The sequence below is a fragment of the Rhyacophila brunnea genome, unplaced genomic scaffold (assembly GCF_057557595.1).
Source record: "Rhyacophila brunnea isolate RB1 unplaced genomic scaffold, BYU_Rbru_1.0 scaffold_24, whole genome shotgun sequence".
NCBI classification, from domain to species: domain Eukaryota; kingdom Metazoa; phylum Arthropoda; class Insecta; order Trichoptera; family Rhyacophilidae; genus Rhyacophila; species Rhyacophila brunnea.
This window is the reverse complement of record NW_028232904.1, coordinates 20,741,045-20,764,857: the sequence shown is the minus strand read 5'-3', so window position 1 is coordinate 20,764,857 and position 23,813 is coordinate 20,741,045. Positions and strand designations below refer to the sequence as shown.

General features: G+C 36.4%; 1 protein-coding gene across 5 annotated transcripts in view; it reads right to left on the bottom strand.

Annotated features, from left to right (window-relative positions):
• Positions 1-12: 12 nt before the first annotated feature.
• The window catches only part of jbug (filamin-type immunoglobulin domains fbug), a 241,573-nt gene continuing 217,772 nt past the window's right edge, over positions 13-23,813 (bottom strand). For 4 of the 5 annotated variants that reach the window (XM_085950990.1, XM_085950988.1, XM_085950991.1 and 1 more), the window contains exons 37-54: positions 23,151-23,378; positions 22,912-23,063; positions 20,929-21,079; positions 19,947-20,204; positions 19,107-19,324; positions 18,799-18,935; positions 18,508-18,578; positions 17,479-17,607; positions 16,274-16,435; positions 15,476-15,642; positions 13,749-13,946; positions 13,488-13,638; positions 12,767-13,012; positions 10,376-10,552; positions 9,629-9,784; positions 8,982-9,154; positions 4,567-4,746; positions 13-2,881 (exon numbers count right to left, since the gene is read on the bottom strand). In XM_085950990.1, coding sequence (XP_085807116.1) covers positions 2,738-2,881; positions 4,567-4,746; positions 8,982-9,154; positions 9,629-9,784; positions 10,376-10,552; positions 12,767-13,012; positions 13,488-13,638; positions 13,749-13,946; positions 15,476-15,642; positions 16,274-16,435; positions 17,479-17,607; positions 18,508-18,578; positions 18,799-18,935; positions 19,107-19,324; positions 19,947-20,204; positions 20,929-21,079; positions 22,912-23,063; positions 23,151-23,378 — 3,098 coding nt within the window. In that variant the 3' untranslated portion in view covers positions 13-2,737. Of the gene's footprint in view, positions 2,882-4,566; positions 4,747-5,457; positions 5,586-8,981; positions 9,155-9,628; positions 9,785-10,375; positions 10,553-12,766; positions 13,013-13,487; positions 13,639-13,748; positions 13,947-15,475; positions 15,643-16,273; positions 16,436-17,478; positions 17,608-18,507; positions 18,579-18,798; positions 18,936-19,106; positions 19,325-19,946; positions 20,205-20,928; positions 21,080-22,911; positions 23,064-23,150; positions 23,379-23,813 lie in introns of those variants that run through there. The other variant, XM_085950993.1, reaches the window with a different exon arrangement.

The following is a 23,813-nucleotide window of genomic DNA, read 5'->3' as shown; positions in this document are numbered from 1 at the left end:
ATTATTGGTTTGCTTATATCATAAAAAATCTATAGCCAAGATGTCCTGAGTATGCTAAGCCAAAAGGGTGTTAGTTAGTTTACAGTTGAAACGAGATTCTAACATAAAAGATATACAACAATCCCTTACAAGGGAATCCGTACGAACAAGATTTAAAGACCTATCACGAGGTTCGAACAGTGAATAGAATGAAGGTATTAAATGTTCTACAATCTGAAATTAACAAGAGGGTTCTACGAATGTTCGGTGGACTATTAATAGATGTAAAAAGGATAAAAGGATGATACAACTTGCTGAAGGGATTTGGAGTTCAGCTTCCTGGCTTCCGGAGGCTCCAGCTAAGGCACGTCTGTCTTCTTCTGTGGTCAGGACTGAGAGAGCTCTCTGAAAAATTCCCTTCTACACTGGCGGTGTCCTTCTGCCGACCATAAAGCTAAATAGTGTGGCCACTTTCTGGCCGGCAGAATAAAGTTGGTTATCTGAACATAACACCAGATAATTGGGAGTTTACTGTAGGTCCAAAATACAGACAGGGTAAAAAACTAAATGAAAAATAACATGTAAATATTACTTTTATTATTTTATTTTGTAACAAATACGTACATTACAATACAGAAATGTTAAAAAAAACACATATCAATAATTTGTTATTGCATGTATTATTTACATAATATATTAAAATGGAATGTCAATATAATAGAAACAGTCATTATTTTATACAAATTATATATCTGTATTTTATAAATTGTTAATTTGAAATAATACACCTTCAGACTGAAAGTTTCAGAGTCCTCCTTTAGAAATAAATAATTATTCACTCAAATATACATAAATACGTTAACACCACCTTGTGTACAGTTCTTTATATTCCATGTTTTTTTTATGTTATCAAAATATACAAATAAAAACAATACTTAGATAAATAAATTTTATATAATAATATGCAATGTTGTTTTTTTTTTATAATACACATTTTTCTATGCAGTACGGAAACTTAATAAATAAAAAAAAATTCAACGCATTTTAAATTATACAATAACATAATGTTATTTAACAAAATTTATCCACATACGTAATTATAACGCCTGTACACATGCATGGATTTACTTGCACCAAATAGTGTGTATTTTAAACTATTGCGATAATAACTGTTTACACATAAAAGTGCTGACTGTCTCGCCAATCTCATTCTTCAAGAGTAAGAGAGACGCGATGTTGTTATTTTATGGTACTATTTGACAGGTCGTGAAAATCGTTTAACCTCAAAATTAGTCTGCGTGGTGTAGTTGGTTTTTTTACTGGTAGGTTCGCAACTATCATTCTACAGCACAGTCCAATTGTCACGTGAAAATTCAGAAGCTACTGAACTTTTTTAATCCATACATGCAATCGTGCGATTTGCACGATAATGCGTATTTACACGTGCATTTTTTTTTATGGCCGTGATAATACGTACTGTCAGCAGTAAATCCATGCATGTGTAAACAGAGTATTAGTACGTCTTCTCCTTGGTGGTTACTATTAAATATAACTAAAATAATGGACAGATTTATATAAAAATATTTATTTAACATACTCAAAACTATAAAAAATGGCATGTATGCATTATGTATTATCAATAATAATATAATATTGTTCAGTATTTCATAATGAAAAAAAGATATCAATCTAAACAAATAAAAAATGATAAATTAATTTTTAATTTATTACACACTAGCTAACACTTTATAAAAAAATATTTTAAATTTATGTTTTTTTAACCGGTTCTATGCCTTCAGCGATCTTGCTCTATTAGGCCGTGATCGACAGGCCGCACATACAAATTTCATGAGTTATCTCGTCCGACTTTAAACTCAAATTACTAGCCTCTATCAATTGATTCGCATAATCTAAAAAATTAAACACACAGTGACGTCTGTTTGAATAATTATGAAATACAAAGCCACAAATTATCGGTATTACAGTAATTTTGGTAAGAATTTCGTTCTACATTTTATGTGTCATTAAAATCTGCGGCCTGTCAGATACTGCCATAGTAATATCGTGAGGCATAGAAAAGGTTAATGAAACAAAAAAAATGTGTTTTTATGTACGTATAATAATGGAATGCTCCTAATGGAAATAATCGTTGTATATTTTTTGCATGTCCCAAGAGCAATACAATATGTCTTAATATTCTTTGAAAAATGCCCTAAAAATTATTCATTCATAACAAAACTTGGTGTTTGTAAAGTCACAATATGAGATTTTTACATTTACATTGCGTGTGACTTCCACAGTTAATTGTTATTGTAATATATTTTGTTTTTTGGGCTTTCACTATGTACTTTTTGTTGTTCTTTCCCCGATATTTGAGACTCATTATAGAAGTTATCCAAGTGATCATGTGGTAAAATGTCTTTCAGTAAAATACAATGACCGGATCTGGCATTTATAGTCTCAATTAATATATAGTTATTAATTACATGATTTTTTTACACGCAAGCAATATTAGACATACACTGTCAGCTAACCTAACATTTTTCAATACATTTCAACGACATTCAAATTCATATATCCAATAATACACTTTACCGCATCATCTTTTGAGAATCTTTTCTGCAACGAGTCCAAAACATTGAGGAAGAATACACAGTGAGAGCCCAAAAATATTGAATATAAGTCAAGAAATACCAAAGGCCCTCGGGTAAACCATACATTGATTGACGTAGAGTTATGTTTTGGCAAGTTGTTGTGATTAAGTTGGGATCTGACCCGTCTGAAGGTATCTGCGGAGTTCCTCTTGCGTGTCGAAGATCATGACGGGGAACGGCGAGCCGGGAACCAGCTTGCCCGCCCATTTCACTTCCACTCGGTAATCGCCAGGTTCCGTCGGGTCAAACTGGAAGTTAAAATTTAATTTTCTTACCATGTCGTTCACTTCGGGCAGAGAAAAGAAAATTATCTATTTTTTACAAATGCCTTCCCATCATTGATTTTTATTTTTCTTATTTTTCAAACTATCTTGTATATGTTACGCCGAATGTGCGAAATTGAATATTACATGAAATGGGCAAAATTTTGCCTAAATCATGAAAAATGCAAGCTCGTTGCTTTATTCATGAATTAGACAAAATATATGGAGAGTGCGTGAATTCGGCAGTAATTTTTCTGCCTAGTTCATGTATTGGACAAATTAGATAGTAGCTCCGGTGGTATTTTTTGCAACTAAACTAAATGTATCAAATGCTCATGCATTGGTCAAAATGTACATATATTATCTGGTGGTGTTTTTTGCAACTAATCAAACTAAACAAATGTGTCAAATGTCATTGATTATAATATAAAAATATACCAATCAATAACTACAATGACGTTCGTATCCATTTTACTATGCGCAAAAAAAATCTAGAACTATAATATGATAACGGAAGAATTTTATTGAAAAGTATTTTCAAAGTATCAATCGTGCAATGGTCGATTGAATGTTTGTGATGTTTGTTGACACTTGATAGCTAATCTCAAATTGGACATTAATAAAACCATCCGTATTAAATTTACTTTTTCTTCTGTCATGTTGACAGTTCAAGAATTCCATACCCTGGCGAATTCATGTACTCAGCAGAAAATTTACCTAATTCATGAATAAGGCAACAGGCTTGACTATTACATGATTTAGCCAAAATTTTGCCCATTTCATGTAATAGTCAATTTCGCAGTTTCGGTGTAACATATATACAAAGAATTTTGACTATTATATAAGGAGTCTTAGGCTTCGGCCACATCAAAGTGCTTCGCTTAGTGCTAAGCTAGGTGGTATGCTTGTCTACTAAAAACACTACTGCCCCATTGGACGCTACGTGCTTAGGTACAAATTCAGTTGACATTTGGGAGCGCTCAAGTGAACAACGATGTCACTCTCAAAACTAACCAGAAAGCTTCTTCTCACAGAGAATTTAAGTTTAAAATTTCGAAAGTCTCAAATTCGAACTTGTTGGGTGCATAATATCAATTCATCTAGAAGTACTCTTGGAGAGTTTCAACTTCTCTACAAAGAATTTCGGAAATATGATGAAAAGTTTTTTAGTTATTTGAGGATGAACCAGGAAACATTTGACTTATTGTAGGGCAAATTAAAAGAGACATTACAAAAGGATGATACGCATTTCAGATGTACAACACCCGAGGTTTGTTAGATGGGTTCCACAAAGGCTCTCAACAAACCTCGGGTGTTTTTTATAAACTGCCCCTATTAAAATTTTCTCCATTTTGCAAAATCACTAGGTGACACAATAAAATTAACCAACACGTCTGTTCGCCGGGAGACTCACTAGGTGACTAATAATCACATAGCGAGGCGCGAAGCTTGCAGTGTGGCCATTGCGATAGTATAGTGTGCGTCCATTCGCTAGGATATGTCACCTAGCTCGTAACATGGCACTAAGCATCAAGCAAGGCACCTACTTGTGTGGCCTTGGCCTTATATATACCATTTCTATTAATGAAATTTAAACGCATTTACCGAGCAATTAATGAAACGTGGCTAAATCGATAATCTGGTACCTACAAGATGTTCAACCAACTCACCTTGCAGAGTATAGTTCTGTCTTTCTGGCTTTCCCTCTGCATTTCGACCCTGAAGGCCCCCTTGGGTCCTCGCACGCGCACGGTCAGCTGGCCGGCGCCCGCACCCCGTGTGTCGCAGATGAAGCGCGACTGGAATGTCGCCAACACCCCCGCTTCAACACCCGGCCCGTACACGCGGACCTATTAAACAATTTTAACATTTCAATTTGACATTTCACATATTGTAGTATCAAAGCAGACATTTGAATATAAAATTTACCTGTGGAAAGATACTGTCTCCTGAAAATTTGACATTTGATCTATTCGACAAATGAATACTATTATAGTGACAGTATGTAAGGTCAGATGCAAAGCATGGGAAGAAAACAGAACCATTAAATTTAATATTCCTTGACGACATTTTGCGTTTATTAGTACTAGCGCCCATAACAGAGTAGAAGCTCAAGGCTTACCTCTCGTTCAATGTGTCCATATGCACCACCTAAGAAATAAGCCTAGACAAAAAAGATGTATGTAGAAGAAAGTAATTTAATCCTAGTGTCAAGAGTAGAGAGGCGTGCGTAAGTCCTATGTCATTGAAAGCAATTTAAAAAATAATTCCTTTGATAGTGCTGAAATGGGAATGTGTTGGATCTGCTTGGTGTGCAGGACTGGTCGGAGACTGCTGAAGGCCGGAGAGAATAGAGAGGAAGGGGGTCAATTCAGAATGTAGCGCCATTGGTAAATTGAAGAAGAATTTAAATATAATCGGCATTCATCAGTGGGCATAGTTAAATAAGGCAGAAAGCGTGGTTTAGAGGTGCCTTTGTAATATTATAATATATAAATTAAAATTTTGCAAACTGTGTTTTTGTTAAAAAGCATTTTTAACAAAATGTTGGTTGTTTTAACCTTTGTCAGGCGTTTGGTCAAACTTTGCTGTTGGGGGTGCCACTACCGCAAAGTTTGGAAACAAAGAAAACACGCGAGCAGACGGCGTCGCAAATTTGTGAAGTGAAACAGCAGAAACATTCGTCCTTCTGAATAAACACAATCATAGAGAAATATTTATCACTAAGAGCAGATGCAGAGATGTCGCGGTTAAATTAACTTAACTACGGGGCAGATGCGTAAATGTACACAAGTCTCGCCCCTTACTAAATAGTGTCAGAATTGAGAAACGCAAGTGGTAGATGTAAAAATAAGCAAGTAAATTGTACACAGAATTCAACTAATTATAATTACTTGTAGATTTCAATATTGCGTAATATACTACCAATGCAATATTTAGACAATCATTATATTTCAAATAATGGTGTACAAAATCGAAACCAAATGCTCGTTTTCTACCATTACTTTCGCGCTTGGACAGCTATTAATAATTGAAATAATTTCATTTTCGAGTGCAAGCATAGAGTGTTTTAGAATAAAATATTACTGTAAAATTTTCGATTTAAGGAATGTTAAATTTGTGCACAGAAACGTGTTTTGCCATTTTGGCAGATTTGCTTCGGCTGCATAATTACGCAATCATTTAATGGAGGAGAAAATATTGCTGTCGTACTTCAAATAATAATGTCTGCGACAGTTGTTAAATATTATTAGGATAAAGTATATTTAATAAAAAAATATAAATAAAATTGCGAGATACATTTTGATTGACGGAATTTCAATTTACAGACAAGAAACTAAATTTTCAGTAGGTCTGAAGGCCAATTCTTGAATGAAGCAGTATTGCCGGTTGCACAACCTAAGCGCAAACCTACTACAACGAAGTATATTAAATGTCAACCGGTGGTGTCGGGTACAGTATGCAATTTAGTATACACGCTTTGCCGGTAGAGGCGCTAGTAACTACCCGTTTGACTTTGACATATTATTAAACGTCAAAAATTTGTACGTAGTGAGCAGGCTGTTATTCTATTTTTTCTATTACCGCTGAAAGTATTATTTTGAGTGTAAATTCTCACTTAAATATTTATTGTGATTTTGTAATACAGAAACACACATGTTTGTTTGCAAAATACAACGGAAATTCCGTGTTGTAATATTGTTATATTGTAGACGTAACTAGCCTGTTTAAAGATTAATTGGCTACGTACTTCAACAATGAATGATTTAATCATGCAATGTTAACAGTAAGTACTGATTAAATATGAAGTCATTACCAAAATGGATAAAAATGTTATTTAATTTCTATGACATTCACAAACGATCCGTTTTGGCATGTTTACTTTCTATCTTACTCTAACGCATGGACATGAGGTATAAGCATGCTGAATGCTTTCTCACTCGCACGTATTGATGTCATTCGAAGCTCTACACACTCAATATCTCCTATAAAACTAAAAATTTTACATGCTTCAGTTAAGCGGTGTTTTTTACTGCTTCGTTCGTGAATTGCCCTTCTGTTCTGTTTCATTATTATTTGTATGAAATTTAAAATGAACCCGAAATTCAATTGACATTCAAACATATAATATACAATACTTTTTACACTCTCATTTTTCAATTCTGCCACTATTAGGTGGTGTCGCATGCCTGAGTACAGCTAAGCATCCGTCGCTAATATATTGTATTATCAAAAAAATAGAAAGGAAAGATTAGTTGAATCCAAAGAGTTTGGGCTATAACTAAAGGAAGTCTTATGAGTTTTTAGTATTACAATACTACATAGTGTGATTGAATTGGTAGCCATAGAAAAATTAATATTCTGTAAGTCGGTGCATTGAAATATGGCAGTATTTCTATTATGGCTGCTATTTTGATGTTTCGGTAATACACATAATAGATTATTATTACATACCAATTCTCTGGGGTTGTTAATTTAAATATTCTTAATAATGATAGTTTAGTTATTTGGCAGTCTATCTATTTACAATAATTGACACAGTCTCGTCGGTCCCTATTAAAAAAGTCGGATCTGAAATTTTGTCATTTTCGGATTATTACGTTATTTAAACACTAAACATTTATACCACAATCACAGTTTTTTTTGTTTGCTTGAAAAATTTCGAGATATTCAAGTTAAAAATGACGGATCTACTGAGAGTGTCCGAATAACAATGTCGGTTCTTACCAACCGACATTGTTGGCTGGGCGTGGGTGAGCAAGATGCGTCGGATCTGACAATTGCTGCTATGTTCACCGGACAGATGGATGTTTTTATAAACGTTTAGAAAAGTTTCTATAACCCGTATTTTTATTCATTATGGCAAGCAATAGGTCACAAAGGATATTTGATGAAACATCTTTGATTGCTCGTACTGAAAAATAGCATTTTGCAGATCCGACTTTTTTAATAGGGACCGACGGTCTGTCCTTTCACATACTATATCTGCGTTATTATGTGAACGTTTTGGTTTTGGTACAAGTCGACCACATTAATTTGAAATATATCCTAGTAATAAATAATAAAAGTACTATTCTTCATTAAAAAATCCAGTTACAGTGAAGAAATGGATTCAGATACTGTATTCTATAGATGTGTAAGGAGACTTATGCAAGAGACACATTACAATTATGTCATATTACAGTAGGCTCACGCCATGGACAAAAGGTAGATTTACTTGATATTTAAAATGTTCCCTTAGCACATTTTGATCCGAAAATGAATAGTGTCTGCAAAAACTGCCAAAATATATTAGAACCACATTAAGCTCACCTCACGTGTTTTACGCCACACCACCAACCTCATCTGTGATTTCACACATTTTCGAATCAGATAAGTAATATCTTTGTTTTTAATGGTGATGAAACGGATACATGAGGTGGCTATCGACGGTAGTTTATCATATTTATGTATTAAGGCAGTTAACTGTTACAATAAGTTAACCGTCTAAACTGTCAAAAAGTGCTATGTTTAACCAGCCCCTCTATTGACTGTGTTGACTTTTATAGCGAGTTAGACAGTTTAGACGGCTAATTTATTGTAACAATTATAATACCTCAATACATAAATATGATGAAGTGATGATATTTATCACGTTAGCCTTCGATAGCCGTCTTGCGTATAGAATAGACCCACTGGTATAAACAAACCACATAAGTGTGAAGTTTAATATTTTTGACAGAGAATATGACATAGTTAGAGCAACGCCGAGCAATAGAAAACAATGTCATAGGCTTCATGTAAGTGCAATCGAAAGTTCATCGCGGTGCGGTATTCGCGTATTCATGGCGGTAGAAGAAATCGCAATTTCAAGGTTAAGTTGTTCCACTTATAGTTCTAGCATGTAAGCTCACATGACGTGATGGTAATGTGTTTCTATCACTATGCTCTCATATTTCAATTCATTCAATCGATTATTTTTCCAGTGCAGGGAAAGCATGTTTTCTAATTTATTAATAAAATAGTTTGATGTGAAATTATCTGACACAGACACATACTGGAACTTATTGATAATATTATAGACTTGCGGAAGTAGCAGACATACCTTGGAAGCATCAGGAGCACCTGCAACCCGCAACTGGAATGGCGAGCCGGTGACGTGTTCTCCGGCGTATTTGACAGTGAGCTGATGCCGTCCGGCTTCTTGTGGTTTCACGTTTAGAGTGAACGTTGCGTCACCGTGTTCGTATAACTCGCAGTACGCTACTTTGCGGGGACCTATAATTATGAATTTACCAATTAGCAATGTCCAGAAATATAGTTTTTTTTTTATTAAAGACAGAATAATAGATAAGATATTAGTAAGCAACATTCTTAGTTTTTAGAACAGCCTCAACTCCATCTGTACCTAAGTGGTCACTTTCCAGCTCAGTACCTCAAGTAAATTGCAGTCATTGATAGCTCTAAACTGACTTGACGCTTGATATTTTTGCGCGAAGTGGACGAGGCGGTGTAGGCGTCGCCATGGTAACAATTTTATAATAAACATAGGAGGTAATTATTTACACACATCTAAATACTTCTAGGCGATACCATGGTAATAAACATATATAAATATAAATGTCCGATGGTGACTCAGCTACACATAGGACAATGATGCCTCTTCGCATCGTTTTGGATCATATCGCTTCAAACCGTATCGCGATCGCGTTCGCATCGACTTTGCCCAGTTAGGAATGAATAGTAACTGACCTGTACAATGCGCAGTGAGTTCTCCGGGTCCCGCCCTCCGAGTGTCGATCCAGGATCTGATCTCCTTGCCGACCACTCCCTGTGACAGTCCCACTCCAGAGCATGTCACCAGTGATGCATCAGCTCCGCCCGAAACCACAACCGACAGCGGGCATCCTGGGGATAAGAATCATTTTATGAATTCCTTACTTGCATTTAAAATGTGATGATTACTTGACTAATTATTAATGAGAGTCAGGACTCGAAAATGTTTGGGAACCTGTGATTGAGACCTCAGCTTGTATTGATTTGAGTTTTGTACTATTCCATTTGAGTAATTTTTTGCAATTTGGGTTTCACCTTTCGGCATCTTCAGGCACTGTCATCAATGGCAAATACATACCGACAATGAATAGAGTTAACTATTGTTTATTTGCCATTGGTGAGCGCACATAGTGCCTGAAGATGCCGAAAGGCGAAACCCGGGTCGTAAAAAATGACTCAAATAAAATACTACAAAACTTAAATCAATTAGAATTTAAATTCAAATTCCATCAAGTACCCTCTATCGAAAGTATTAATTATTTTTGTATAAAGATTTTTTGACAGCATTAAAAATAAAATACCAATTAATGCAATGGTCTTCTTGTTGACCGCAGAGTTTGGAATCTAACTAGCTTCCATAAGCTGAAATCTACACTTCACTATCTTCGGTGAAATGTCAGCATATTAATTGGTAATTGGCTCATCTAATGAATACCCACAAACCTTTGACGAGGCGATTGTCCCACATAACTCTTAGGAGATAGTGACCAGGGCTGGGCGGTGTGTAGGACGCCCGCCACAGCGCAGGACCTGACTTGAGAAGGGCGACACCGACACTGCGAGACAGCGAACGGGATTGCAGAGATACTTCGGGTGCACCGCCCCCCGCTTGAGAACCGTCTGTAAATATAGAATCACAAGTTTAGTCACAGATGTTGGTAGTATATAATAAATGACAGTGGCGAAGGGTGAAAGAGGTAGGCTGTGGAGATCTGATAAGAAGAACACACTTGTCATGTATACCTTACGAGAAATAAGAAGATAATACGATATTAGTACTACACACTAATAAATGACAACGACACACTAATTTAATGAAACTTCAAAAACTCACTGACGACATAAAATTAAGCGATCAGTTGAAATTACATATTTTTTCATTTATACACATCAAAAATCATTAGATAAAAGTTCTTTTTATTTTTAAGAACAGTCTATATTTATTAATATTCGATTAAACACCATAGAATTAGTTTGGGTTTTAGGCTCTGCAATCGGAGCTTACCTTAGTTCATACAATTCGATAAGACTGGGCGGGGCTACGTAACGTAAAGTCCATATGAAAAAAATTGAGAATTATTTGAAACATAATCCGACCTTTATTTACGTAAAGACAGATGGCGCGCGCTGTGGTATATTTTTTAAAACCTTTGCAGATTGCTTTGTAATTATCTGTGTAATATCGAGGGTATACTGACAGAAAGCATTAACTGATTAAAACAAGTTCTGAGATAATCACAAAAAGGACTTCAATTTTTTTTTCAAAGCGTTCTCCAAAGTAGATTTTTTTATGATATAAAAACATTTTTTCTACATTATAAAGACTAACCTTTATGGCAGACATAATATACGACATATTACAAGTCCTGTATTTTGTATACGCAGAACGCATTAGGTCATTATCATGCTTTCTATCAGAATAAAAAAATAACAATATGATTTAATAATGTTTCTATTTTCTCACCATTATATCCTATGCCTTTGTGCGTTTTACCAGGACGTAGAGCGTAAAATTGTATTCATTTTGGCATTTAAAACAGAAAAACAGCAAAAACTGAAATAATGCGTTCTGTCAGTATACCCTCGATATATTCCTACACATACACACATACGGCATCTCTCATTGGCAAAATAAATTATTTTATAGAATATAATAATCAAGTGATTAGGATATAAATAAGTCAATATGGAAGAACTTCAAATAATCGCCTAGTATGGAGTCTTCGCCACACATAAATGAAAAGTTTACGATGAAAACAGCTATTCATATATAAATAGATATTAGTAAATAGTCAGATTCGTGTGTAGCAAACTTCATACTTGTGCTGATAACAATTTATGCGCATTTATTCTATACACAAGACTGCTATTGAGGGTAGTTTTTTCAATTTTTGTATCGAAGTATTAGCACTTATTGTACCAATTACAATAAGTTAGCCGTCAAAACTGTCTCTCTCGCTCTAAAATTTAAGACAGCCAAGAGAGGTGCTGTTAAAACATAGCACTTATTATAACAATTACAACTATCTTATTGTAATTGTTACAACTTCGATAAAAAAAATGTAAAACTATCCTCGATAGCTGCTAATAGCAGTCTTGTGTATAGAATAGATGCGATGGAATTAAATTGGTTTCAGTGAATCTAAAATTACACTGCAATGATTGCAGTTTTTGCGCAATAGTAATAAGTGACGTTTGCGACAAATGCATCTAATTTAAACAGTAGATGAGTCGTTTTTTGAGGCTCCTTGTACAATCATGGTTTCCCAAAGTGGGCGCTACTGCCTCTTTGTGGGCTCTGAAGCAACAGCGGTGGGGGTCATTGAGAAGCAAATATCCAATAATAAAACACAATTCATTTGACTATACAGACATAGTCACAGTCATGTCACATACAAAAGCAAACACTTAATTCAAATTTCGTAATTCAAAATTATTTCAGCGTCCTGGCATATAAAAATATTTAATAAATTGTAATAAAGTACACTATTTCATGAGCCAGTCATTGAAAATTGTGACAGAATTTTCGTAAAACATCATAAATTACTTATTTTAAAAGGTAATAAAAATAATCCTGACATTTTATGACCCATTAACACACACGGCACCGGAAATTTGGGAGGCACATCTATGATCGTAAACAATATTGATGAAAATAAAAAAAAATAAAATTTTTAAATTTTAATATTTTTCCCCCATACATTTCATAATTCGTAATTCAAATTTAATCTTCAAAAAATGGGCGTGGTGATGGTTTTTCTACAACGTTTTTTTTTAGATAAAACAATTTTAGCCATCTTCACGACCAATCGATCCAATTGTAAATATACTAACCAATGGTAAAGTGAGCTTGCTCCTGCACGTGAGCCGCAGCTAATCCCCTGCCAGCGAGCAGAACTCTCTCAGCCGGTCCTTGAGACCCTGTCTGGGTTGCAGATACTGGGCTTATAGGTGCCGATGCAAGTTTTGGAACGCCTGGAACAGATGCCCCGGAGTAACAGAGTTCTAGTGGCAGTTCACCGCTGGCGCCATCCGAACCGTTGAGGGAAACAACAGCTCGACTGTTCACTGTCTCCACCGCTGGAAATATAATAATCGGGTGAGATAATAAATAAAGAGGTGATGCAGTGTGCTATTGCTACCAAACTAAAATGACAGCTAGAGCTGTTATCTGATTAACACACTTAGCGGAACTGCCATTCAAGGTGCTATTTCATAATAAACACATAGAATACATCATAGCATTTTTACCATAATTTTGCAAAAGTTTAGAGTTAGGTGTTATGTTAGAGAATATACTGGCTGATGATGAAAAATAGTTCACACAGGTAAAGAATTAATTTATTTTTTATATTATATTATTTATAACCATGTACTTGCTTTTTCGTAGAAGGTGGTTGAACAATCAATATTGTGTCCTCACCGGGATCGAACCCAAAGCTCTCGGATGGAAAGCCAGCACTGTGTCACAAGATTCGCTAATTTCTATTTTAAGCACCCATACTTTCTCTAGTATCTTTTAATAATCAGTAAAATGATGGATTTTTGTACTTACGGACTTGTCGGCCATTGACCAAGCATTCCAGTTGTCCCGGTCCTGCGTTTGAAGTGTCGAAAACCAGCTTAGCTGGGATCCGAACCCGGCCCGCCTCGTCCAAATGGAGCCCCCATCCGCCAACCAGCGATACTTGTGATGTGTCTATAACCTACAAAATAAACACAAGAATTGACTGAGTGAATCTAAATCTTCTGTTGAAATGCAGGCAATGTCTTTATATAAAATATAAATTATAACACATATGGTATTTTATCATACCTTAAGATCCCATGGACTTCCCGGCAATGGGCCCTGTCTGGGACAACTGACTCTGACCTCATACTGTCCGACATACAACGGAATGTAAGTGCACCTCCATTCGGCGGTGTTGGACGAAGTGTTGTTCTGCGATGACACCACGCACTCCACTATCTGACCGGGACCGCCCTGTTCTTCTGACCACGAGAGCCGTTCAATCTGAAAGGAGTAGAGATTAATGGACCATTGAAGAAGTGATAAGTAGACAAGACAAATTGACAGAGGGTGGAGTAGTGTTATTTTCAACATATCCACTCCAAATGGGAGCAGTACTAGAAAACCTATCATGCCATTTATTCTGGTTCAACCAGGTACAACCATATTAACCAAGAGGCCCCTAAGTTCAATCCACCAACCATTTTTTTATAATATCCTGACAAAACTGTTACATATTATTAATAGCCTTATTTGAGGCTCTAATTCCAAAAAGCGATAAGTCCACATTTGGTCAAAATCGAGAAAAAAATACGTAAGTATTCTTTGTATAATTTTACACAATATGTATTGATCTGTAAATTCCAAAACGCGACATAACCTTACGAAAAAAAATTATTTTAAGTCTCGATTTATTACAAAAAGCGCCAAGTCCGTGTTTCATATTACTTAAAGCTTGGTTGATTTCGCGCGTGTTTAAGTCAACCAATAAGGGAACGTTCAATATTGAGGGGCGTCTCCCATGCTGTAGCATCTGGTAAAGTCATGGCAGTGCCACGGAAATATGTGTCTTATGCGGAGTGAATTAAAAAGTGAGGTACAAATAGCGCTACATCCAATTTTATTTTGCCTATATTTAATTACATTTAAGATTTTATCGACTGAAACAATTTGCCATTTGGTTCTAATTTCAACATAGAATACAACGGAAAAAATAATCTCATGTTAAAACAAATAATTGAAGCTTGAAACATAAAAACGTTGTTTCCCGCAAATATCGAATTATGGACTTTCACTTTTGACGCCTCATATATTATAGTGTATTAACGTATCTACATAATAAATTAATTATTGATAGCCATTCTAAAAAAAGACAATCTTATGACCTTCTAACTCCTTCAGTATCAGAAATTAATGTACTTATATGGAAGCAGCAGGCAAGAGTACGCGATTTGATAAATAATGTCAAAAAAAAACAAAACAGTTTATCAAATACATTTTAATTTCAATCATACACATTGTTTTCTGATCAATCGATCAAGTCACGTTAAAACAAATAATTGAAGCTTGAAACATAAAAAGTTGCTTCCCGAAAATATTGAATTGTGGACTTGTCGATTTTTGTAATTAGACGCCTCATTTATGCAGCCTTTTATCAAAATTTAAATTCCTAACTTTTTCAGTTTTTCATAGACAATATAGCCAGGCTACCGAGTTCTTCTTGAAGTGCTGTTAACCTCAGATATGTCAACACCACAGAACAGATTAATAAGATAGAAATGCAAAATCCAGTCGCCATAGAGCAAGACTTTTAACGACACTGACGTAAATATTAAAAATAACATCATCTTTAACATGTGTGTAAGTTTACCGTATATTTCTCCACACACGTGGCGAAGGGTGGAGATAGGTTGTTAGATCCAACACAAATAGTGCACACTAAATTTTGTCAGTCAAACGTCCTATAGCCTAACCTACCCTAGCCCAGCCTACCTCCACCCTTTGTCACTGATATTGCTATAGTAAATGATTACCTGGACATGAGGTTGTACGTCCGGCGATATGACAGTGAATGCAGCTTCTTTGCCAACATGCGCCGCTTGAAGACCAGCCCCTAAGGCTCGGGCTCCGGATACGCCGTTCGATGAACTTCCTCCACCCACCACTCCCAGAGATAAGGGACTACCCGCTACACTCACTCCTGGAATAAAAAAATAGGTATTTGTGTTTATGAACACAAATGTCACTATAATATATTGGCTTTACAATCCAATGTGGATCTTGGCTACCTCACGAAGAGTTTTTAATAGATTTTTTTATGAGATATGGATGTTAGCCACTTTCTCAACCTACTAAGTCCATGGTCTGGATTTAAATACACATTGCAAAACCACATGTAAATTCGCCCGGATCCAGGATTTAAACCCAAGATCGACCAACGACTATATGCGGACTCTTCACCACTCATCCATCGCAGACACCGAATCAGTGACAAACTAGAGATATTCATTATCAACGTGGATCAATTCATTGCCGGATGAAGATCTCCTAAAAAAAGAAGATATTACCACAAATAGCAAGAATCATTTGTGATTTGGGGGAAATGCGCAGGTGTCGCATAAGTATCATGACATATGGCCGGCATTCCCCATTCGCTGTGCGTCCCACCTCTGCGAGACAGACAGGCAAGCAACACCCGTGGAATTTCCAGAATATCCTCATACCCAGCTACATTTTTGCAGCCTCTAGTAATTGTCGTGTGCAAAGAGCCTTAAGCGATTGTTAATTACATGATAAAAAAGTAAATGATCTATATTATGTATATTACTCACCTCCATAAGTGCAATATATCCTATAGTGTCCGGGCATCGTCGGTAGGAGTTGAACGAGATGCTCTCCATCTCCTTGTGGAGTGATATCCACAGCCAAGTTCTGTCCCAAGGGACTTGTAGCTGTCACGTCTAATTCCGCTAACCCGGCTTCCGAATGGTTCACTGTAAAGATAATAATATAATATATTTTTTGTTTCTCATCGGGGGTCTTCGAACACAAAAGAAACTAATGGATTATTAGGCAGACAGGAAATTATAGAGGTCATCAGTCAAATAAAATGGCAAATGGCCGGAGAAATGGAGTCTTACAGTGGTATCACCCGTCAACCCGCTGGATTTACGAAGTAATAAATTTTGTCAAAAATACACGGCAGCAAAGAATTACAGACTAAAAAGAGTGTGGGCTTTTATGTGAGACCTTCATTTAGCAAATTGTTACAGTTGTTAAATTGAGTTCGAGAAAAAGTTTCGAAAAATCGAGGTTATACTGTAATTATATCCATAGTACCTATAAAGATAAAACTGAAGTAGATGGAAAGATGTTTAACTACGATTCCGCCAGTCGGGGGTTCAAATCCTACAGCCTGGACCAATTTACTAATAATTGTCGAACAAGGACTTCTTGTCCACGTGTTAAAACTGTGAAATAACTAGCCCCTCCTGTGCAGTTAATCACACTTCCGTTTTCGAATGAGAAATGCCCCCCTAATTTATCATTTCCTTTTACGCTTCCGTGGTGTACGGATCTATCAATTTACGTAATTTGATGCTTTTTCTAATAAAAATGTGTCAAAAACGATCAGGAATGATATTAAAATTATTATTATGTAGTAAACTTTTGGTTTATTGCGAAGAAGAAAAGGAGTTGCATTTAAAAGGAAGCCGATACATTATTTAAACACGTGTTGCTGCCATGTCAGGTACGTCACTGAGAAGTCTCCTATAAACGACTACAGCTACTTCCTGTTATCGACGAGGTGTTGTTGTAGGACAGTAGGTACTCAATTTTTGCTATAAAGACTAGATTAAAGGTGTATGACCAGTTTTAGTGGCACATAATACATAATGTCTACACATATTTTTTTAATTAATTCGTAATTAAACTAAACTTAAATTTTAATTAAACTGTCTAGTGTTAGAACGTGAAATCCATAGCTTTAGAGATGGGCACTTTGCATCTACTCGTTATGCGGAATCATACTTACATGTGAATGTAATAGGCGTGTGTACGCTGACATTTCCTTGTGGTATGTTTCCCAGCACGACTTTGGCTGGCTCAAACGAGTGGCAGGTGAAGGGGCTTCCAGACACAGCTTTCGACAGATGGAGAACCTCTGAAAGAATTAAACAAATACATTCATATTAATGATATTCAAGAAAACTCTTCTATGGCTTGAATAAATGAAAATGGGTTATGAGGACTATTAGATTAGATTAGTTATATGACTCATTACGATGGCTGCTAAACGCAACCACAGATCGCAAGAGGTAGTCTTGGACATGAGGATATTTTAGATGGAATGCAGAGGAGGTATCGCACACCCATTGCAGATTCATTTGTAGCAAACATAACAATTTTTTGCTCCAAGATTGATTTGTGCAGTCCTGCATCGAGGTAAAAACGACTTGAATTAGTGCTACAAATGTAAATTATTTTTTTATATAATGATCCATTATTATTAATTTGAAATATTTAGATGAACAATCACAAAAAATCTCATGCGACAGTATGTCGTACGAACATTATAACTGAACGTCGCCTGTTGAAACCGGCCATCTTGTTTAAAAGCGGCATTTTTCTATGTGATAATGCTTCAACCAGACCGAACCGATTTAGTTTGTTGATGGCTTGAATCTAAGCGGTGTGAACAAGAACAAGATTTGCTCAGTTTGATGGCTCAGTTCCATAGTACGATAAATCAAAAATTTCAAGTTCTAAGTTATGTTAGCCATTATATTAGTATATCGCTCCTCTTTAGATCCACAAAATTACAACTCGAAAAAATTACTAGTTGTCCTCATAGGGCTGATGTTTTTGTCACTTTTCTACAAGTCAGAGTAGGTGCGTCAAAACTTTCATTTCATTCAAGCCATTACTCAAAACTACTAATTCCTAGTTGTAGCACTATGAAACTGAGCCACCGGTATATTGCCTCAACAATCCACTAGTATAATAGAATAGTTTTTGTATTGTTTGGAAATCTATAGATTATGTAATATCATAGTTTTTTCACCTATCGTGCATTGTCCCACTTGGGTGACAGTGAATTCAGCTTGAAGTTGGCCGGATTTGGTTTGGTAGCATCTGTGGATAATAAAAAATTTCACATTGTATATAATATAATATCAACTGTGATAAGCCAAAAAGGCGTTAGCGACAATCACTATTCAGGAAAGCAAAACGACTAAAAAAATCTTATGAAGTTATTCAAAAATTATTCTATTTTTACATGCCACATTGTGAATGAATTAAATTGACAGTTAGCTGTGTCTACAATACGTAAAAAATTGAATTGAATGATTACCTGACGGGCAAGGCAATTCCTCCGGGGCCGGAGACGACAACGTCGAATTCCCTGGCTGGTCTTCCCAGAGTGTCAATGCTGAACGAACTCACTTGACCCACTTTGGCTTGGTATAGTCCCAAACCTGATGCTGTCACCTGTAAAATACAACATTGCAATGGTTTGTATCATGAATGACATGCCTAAAGATAAGTAGCCAAAAAAGATAGCCTCACCTTTACGTGAGAAATGTTTGATCTAGTACTATTCCAGTGAGACAACTGAATATGTATTTATTGTATTTTACTGTTCTGATCGAAAATTCTTACCTCCTGTCCAACAGCTGGGGGCAGGACGTTAGGTCTGAGAGGTCTCCTGGAGACGGGGACCCCATTGTAGAAGAGGGTGACAGTGTGTGGCGCGGCACGGCTGGGGTGGTAGACCAGCTCGTGGCGAGCGCCTTGAGACCGGACCGAATGCGGCACGCTTGAACCACCGCATCTAACCAGAGCTGTCAGCACGCCTGACCCTGCGTCTGCTACTGATACTGGAATAACAAATTAAAACATTCAGCTAAATTTTTCCAAAATGCTGATAGTAGAATGAATCCAGCTGATTTATAAAAAAAAACGATGTCTTTTCAAAAATCGAAAAGTAAAAACGCCCACGATAGACTGCATTCTACTTCAAAACACTGACCTTTCGGTTGACAGGATAGCATGTTACCAAATGCACCATTGAGGCCATGGCGAATGTGAAAAATTTTAAGTACACTTTGTATAATACAACTACTTGACTAGGTGGATTGCTTTGAGTATGTGTCAGCCGGCAAACCCTGTAAATCGCTCGACTCAAAACAACAAAGATAAAATATAATACCTACATATTATTACCTACCTACTTTGGGTAGATATTTACTTTGTTTTTAACGAATACATATTTGTCACAAAGACTACGTAACTGATGAATAGCTTTGTGAATATGTCTGGCATATACCCTTCTATGTGTACACTGTACATGAATCAATTGACAGAACTACAAGAAGCAGACATAACTTTAGTAAAAAAAATGTTAGCTTTACTATGGGAAATATTGAATCTTTCAATAATTCCAACAGTGAGTAAAGAATAAAGGAATAGAATTTATATGAATTAAACATTGCTACATACCAGAGACAATAGCTGGCCGATGACAGTACGCGTCACCGACAGATAACACCTTCACTCGACTGGTATCAAAGACGTTCACACTCTTAGCAGATATAACCGATCCTGAAGGATTGAGGATGCGGACATCATAAGTTCCGATACGGTCAGCTTTGAATTCGGCGAGGCCTTGGCCTGATGTGTGGGAGACTGACTCTCCGTCAGGTCCTGTGATTTCCACCGAGTGCGTGGATGTAGGCAAGTCTACTGTTGCGGTTCCGCCTGGAAAATGACATGGCATAATATTAATTAACCAAGAAACATAGAACGTTATGTCAGAGTAAGCTATGAGAAGTACAAGAGAGTTACGGAGTTATTCATAGTAGAGAAAAGTTTGAACAAAGGTTGTGAACTGGCATCGGAATATCTGGATTAAACAGAAATGATTATTTGAATAAATTTTAGTTTATTTATATTGTTGAGAAACTATGTAACAATTAATGATAGAAAAGATAGATCGGATTTGACCCTAGGGAACAGGACCTTTGTAATTAATTACTTGTGAATACTATAACCATAAGCCGGCTCTCACATCTAAACTCACCTCATCTGCCGCACAGCCATAAAACAAACCTTCCAAGGACGTCAATCCTGTGTCGCATATGAATACACATCTACCTAGCGACAGTCGCATGTAACCTTCGAAACGTATAAATATTTAAATGCGGCGATTGGTGACCCGGTATAAGAATGACCAATTCATAGGTTTGTATGCGTCCTGGCGTCTTGGACTCGCAGCCCGAGGAGCACGCGACTTGTCGATTGGAACAGCAGATGTTTTTTTAGCGGCCAGTGTTGCAAATGCCACTGCTACGTTCATTCTACGAGCAGGACGGCATTATGACTCGAATTCGAGTGGAGATTCTACCGTATTGTAACTTTTATCTGAACTGGATCAATGGGTAATTGATTTTAAACTGAAAAAAAAAAAAAAACAATGACTTACCGATCTGAACGTGGTTAACAGTTTCATGGACGTCGCACTGGAAGGGACTTCCAGGAACTGACGCTTCGTTGAATGTGATGTTGACAAAATGAGGCTCACAGCATTGTGGCACGAAAGTGACATCGTAAAGACCTCTCGCGCACGCCACCACCTGTAAATACAGAATAAAACATTGTTACATTATTTGGGTTACGTGTGGCAGACGCTTGTCTTCTGACTGTGATGCTTTACAGTAGCGAGTGATGTCATCTTATGAAGGCTCAGAGCAACTGAATACTGAGTTTGAGAACAGATGCTTGCGGCAGATATTGAGTGTGATTTTATTAAGTAGCATATTTTGGATATATATTTTACTATAAATTTGATTTTCAAAATTTCAAACTCATCATAAGTGCCCTAAAAACCCAGCGTGGATCATAGTCTCCTCCGAGAACGTCTTCCGTTTCCCCCTATCGGAGCCTACAAAGTTTAACAAATATGAAGATACATCCTTCTTGGAAGAGGTTGTAGTGCTCCAGGTTATGTTGAATACGCCATTATTCTTCTTATATTATGGGTTCATATATCCTACGTAGCACCTTGCTCTCGAATATATATAGTGCATGCTCATCGGCCTAGGTAGGAGTCTAATACTTCGATCCGTACGTCACTATTGGTCGGATCAGCGTCTTGTACATCGGAATTTTTGTACAATGGGAGAATTTTGACCCACATGCGGAAACAGGTATTGAATGAATATTGTCGTAAAAATAATCTCTTAAGATACCTTCATACCATTCAACGGGAATGGTGATCAGTGGCGGCCGGTGATTTTTTGGATTGTAATTTTTGAGGGTGCGCTGGAAACTTTTCGGCGTTATTTTTGATTTGACAAAACGTTATTGACATTTGGGAAATTACCTGTATATTTTATATTTTTAATAAAACATGTTGCGAGTTACTTAAATCTTTATTGGATTTGTTTTAAGAAATGATTGCATCTCTTATAGTAGATAAATACCTCTTACTTTTAACGTAAGCCATCTTATTCTATATAAGTACATTATCTTTAGTAATTTGTACACTGTATGAATAATGATTATTATGCCGGGTCCACACTGGCAACATGTCGCGCGACAACCTCGTTAAATTTTACGATAATTATCATAATTGCTTAAGATATTTTACGATAATTATCATACTTATCGTAAAATTTAACGAGGTTGTCGCGTGACATGTTGCCAGTGTGGACCCGGCATTATGAAACTGCACTTTGTGAAATAGTATTAAGATTTATTAGCTTATCACTAGAATTCATGAATTAATAATTTTCTATACCTATTATAAATATCCGACATCATTTCGCGTTTAGTCAACACACAGGATAATGAAATATTAATTTTCCAGAAATGCGGTAGGTACCAAAATTATTTTTATCTTCACTGATTTAACTTTCAGTACACATAAATCAAAATATCTTACCGACATTGTATTATATTTCTTACCCATTTTAAATTTAGCAAATAATGAATTCTATTGTATTTAGTTTAACAGGCATTTTACGTACGAGATTGCTAAATATGATACTAAACATAATTTGAGCGTGAACAGTAAGTCTATAATAACAAATCATAATTCAAATCTGTAATTGCTCTCTACTCAGAACAATATGATGTCATTTTACCCGGTCGGCGCACGGTATTCTGGAACTTACGCATGGCGTAAACGATTAGCACAGTTTAAGTTGTTTTATAATGGCTTTAGTTAATACTAAGCTTTGGGTTCATTTAAAGTAAAAAAAATATATACGGTGCCTGTATTATCGCCGATTGGCAATATGGGCACATCGGTTTATGGTTTGCATTACAATAAGTGAGCGATAATATTAAAAACCTATGAAGAAAAAATATGATTTACGATGTTGAACGATGTTTCATATGTGTATTTCATACGTGATACACCTAATCAAGAAAGGATATAAATAATTAATATTGATTTATTAACCTCAGCTTTGACTGTAGAATGCGGAGTGGAAACGACCAACTCAAGAGTTCCTTCCCCAGCATTAGCAGCATCAACACTAAACGTCACCGGTTTTCCCACCTCTCCTTGGATGGACTCGCCGAGGCTTAGGCCTTCTACCATACCTTCCAGACCTGAAAGTTAAAAATATTATTTATATTTCATCGGCTGTTTAAGTGAGCATTATTATGTGTGTAAATAGTACTTATATAATATCTTACCTCCAGCCCCTAATCCGGTAACCCTCACTCTGTCCACATCATAGACGTTGCAGACGAAAGGTGAGCCCTGCACGTGGTGACCTCCCGGTCCCGCGGTCACAGCGATCTGGTGTCTCCCAACCCTGTCTGCCAGCCAGCGGGCTGTCCACGAGTCGGCGCCTGTAGAGGAGACACGCGCCCTCACTGCTGCGCCACCGGGCCCACTTACTGACACCGATGGTTCCACTCCTGGAAAATAATTGATTTAAATAAATGCTCTATTTTTTAAGTAAAGGTTTTCAACATGTGGTAGAGTAAAAGCAGTTACAGCCGATGAAAAGTGAAAAAATCACCGATGGTTAGGGTCGAACCACCAACAATTCTGCAGTTGTATGCTTTACACCTGAGCTATGTTCTTAGACAATGTTATTTATTTAACAAGAAACTATGAAAAAATAACAACGCTGGTTAGCCTCAAACTGCTGCCCATTACACCACACAATAAATCACATGTTTACTTTACAAGTTCTTTTGTTTAGCACCTTTAGCCTTATTCGAGTCAGCCAGCCAACCATGCAAAAACTCAGCGTTCAAAGTTTATTTAGGCTTTTCTTAGGATTCAAAGTAACATACCCAAAAATCTATATTTTCAATCGTTATATGACAGCACCCTCGATGGCCGCG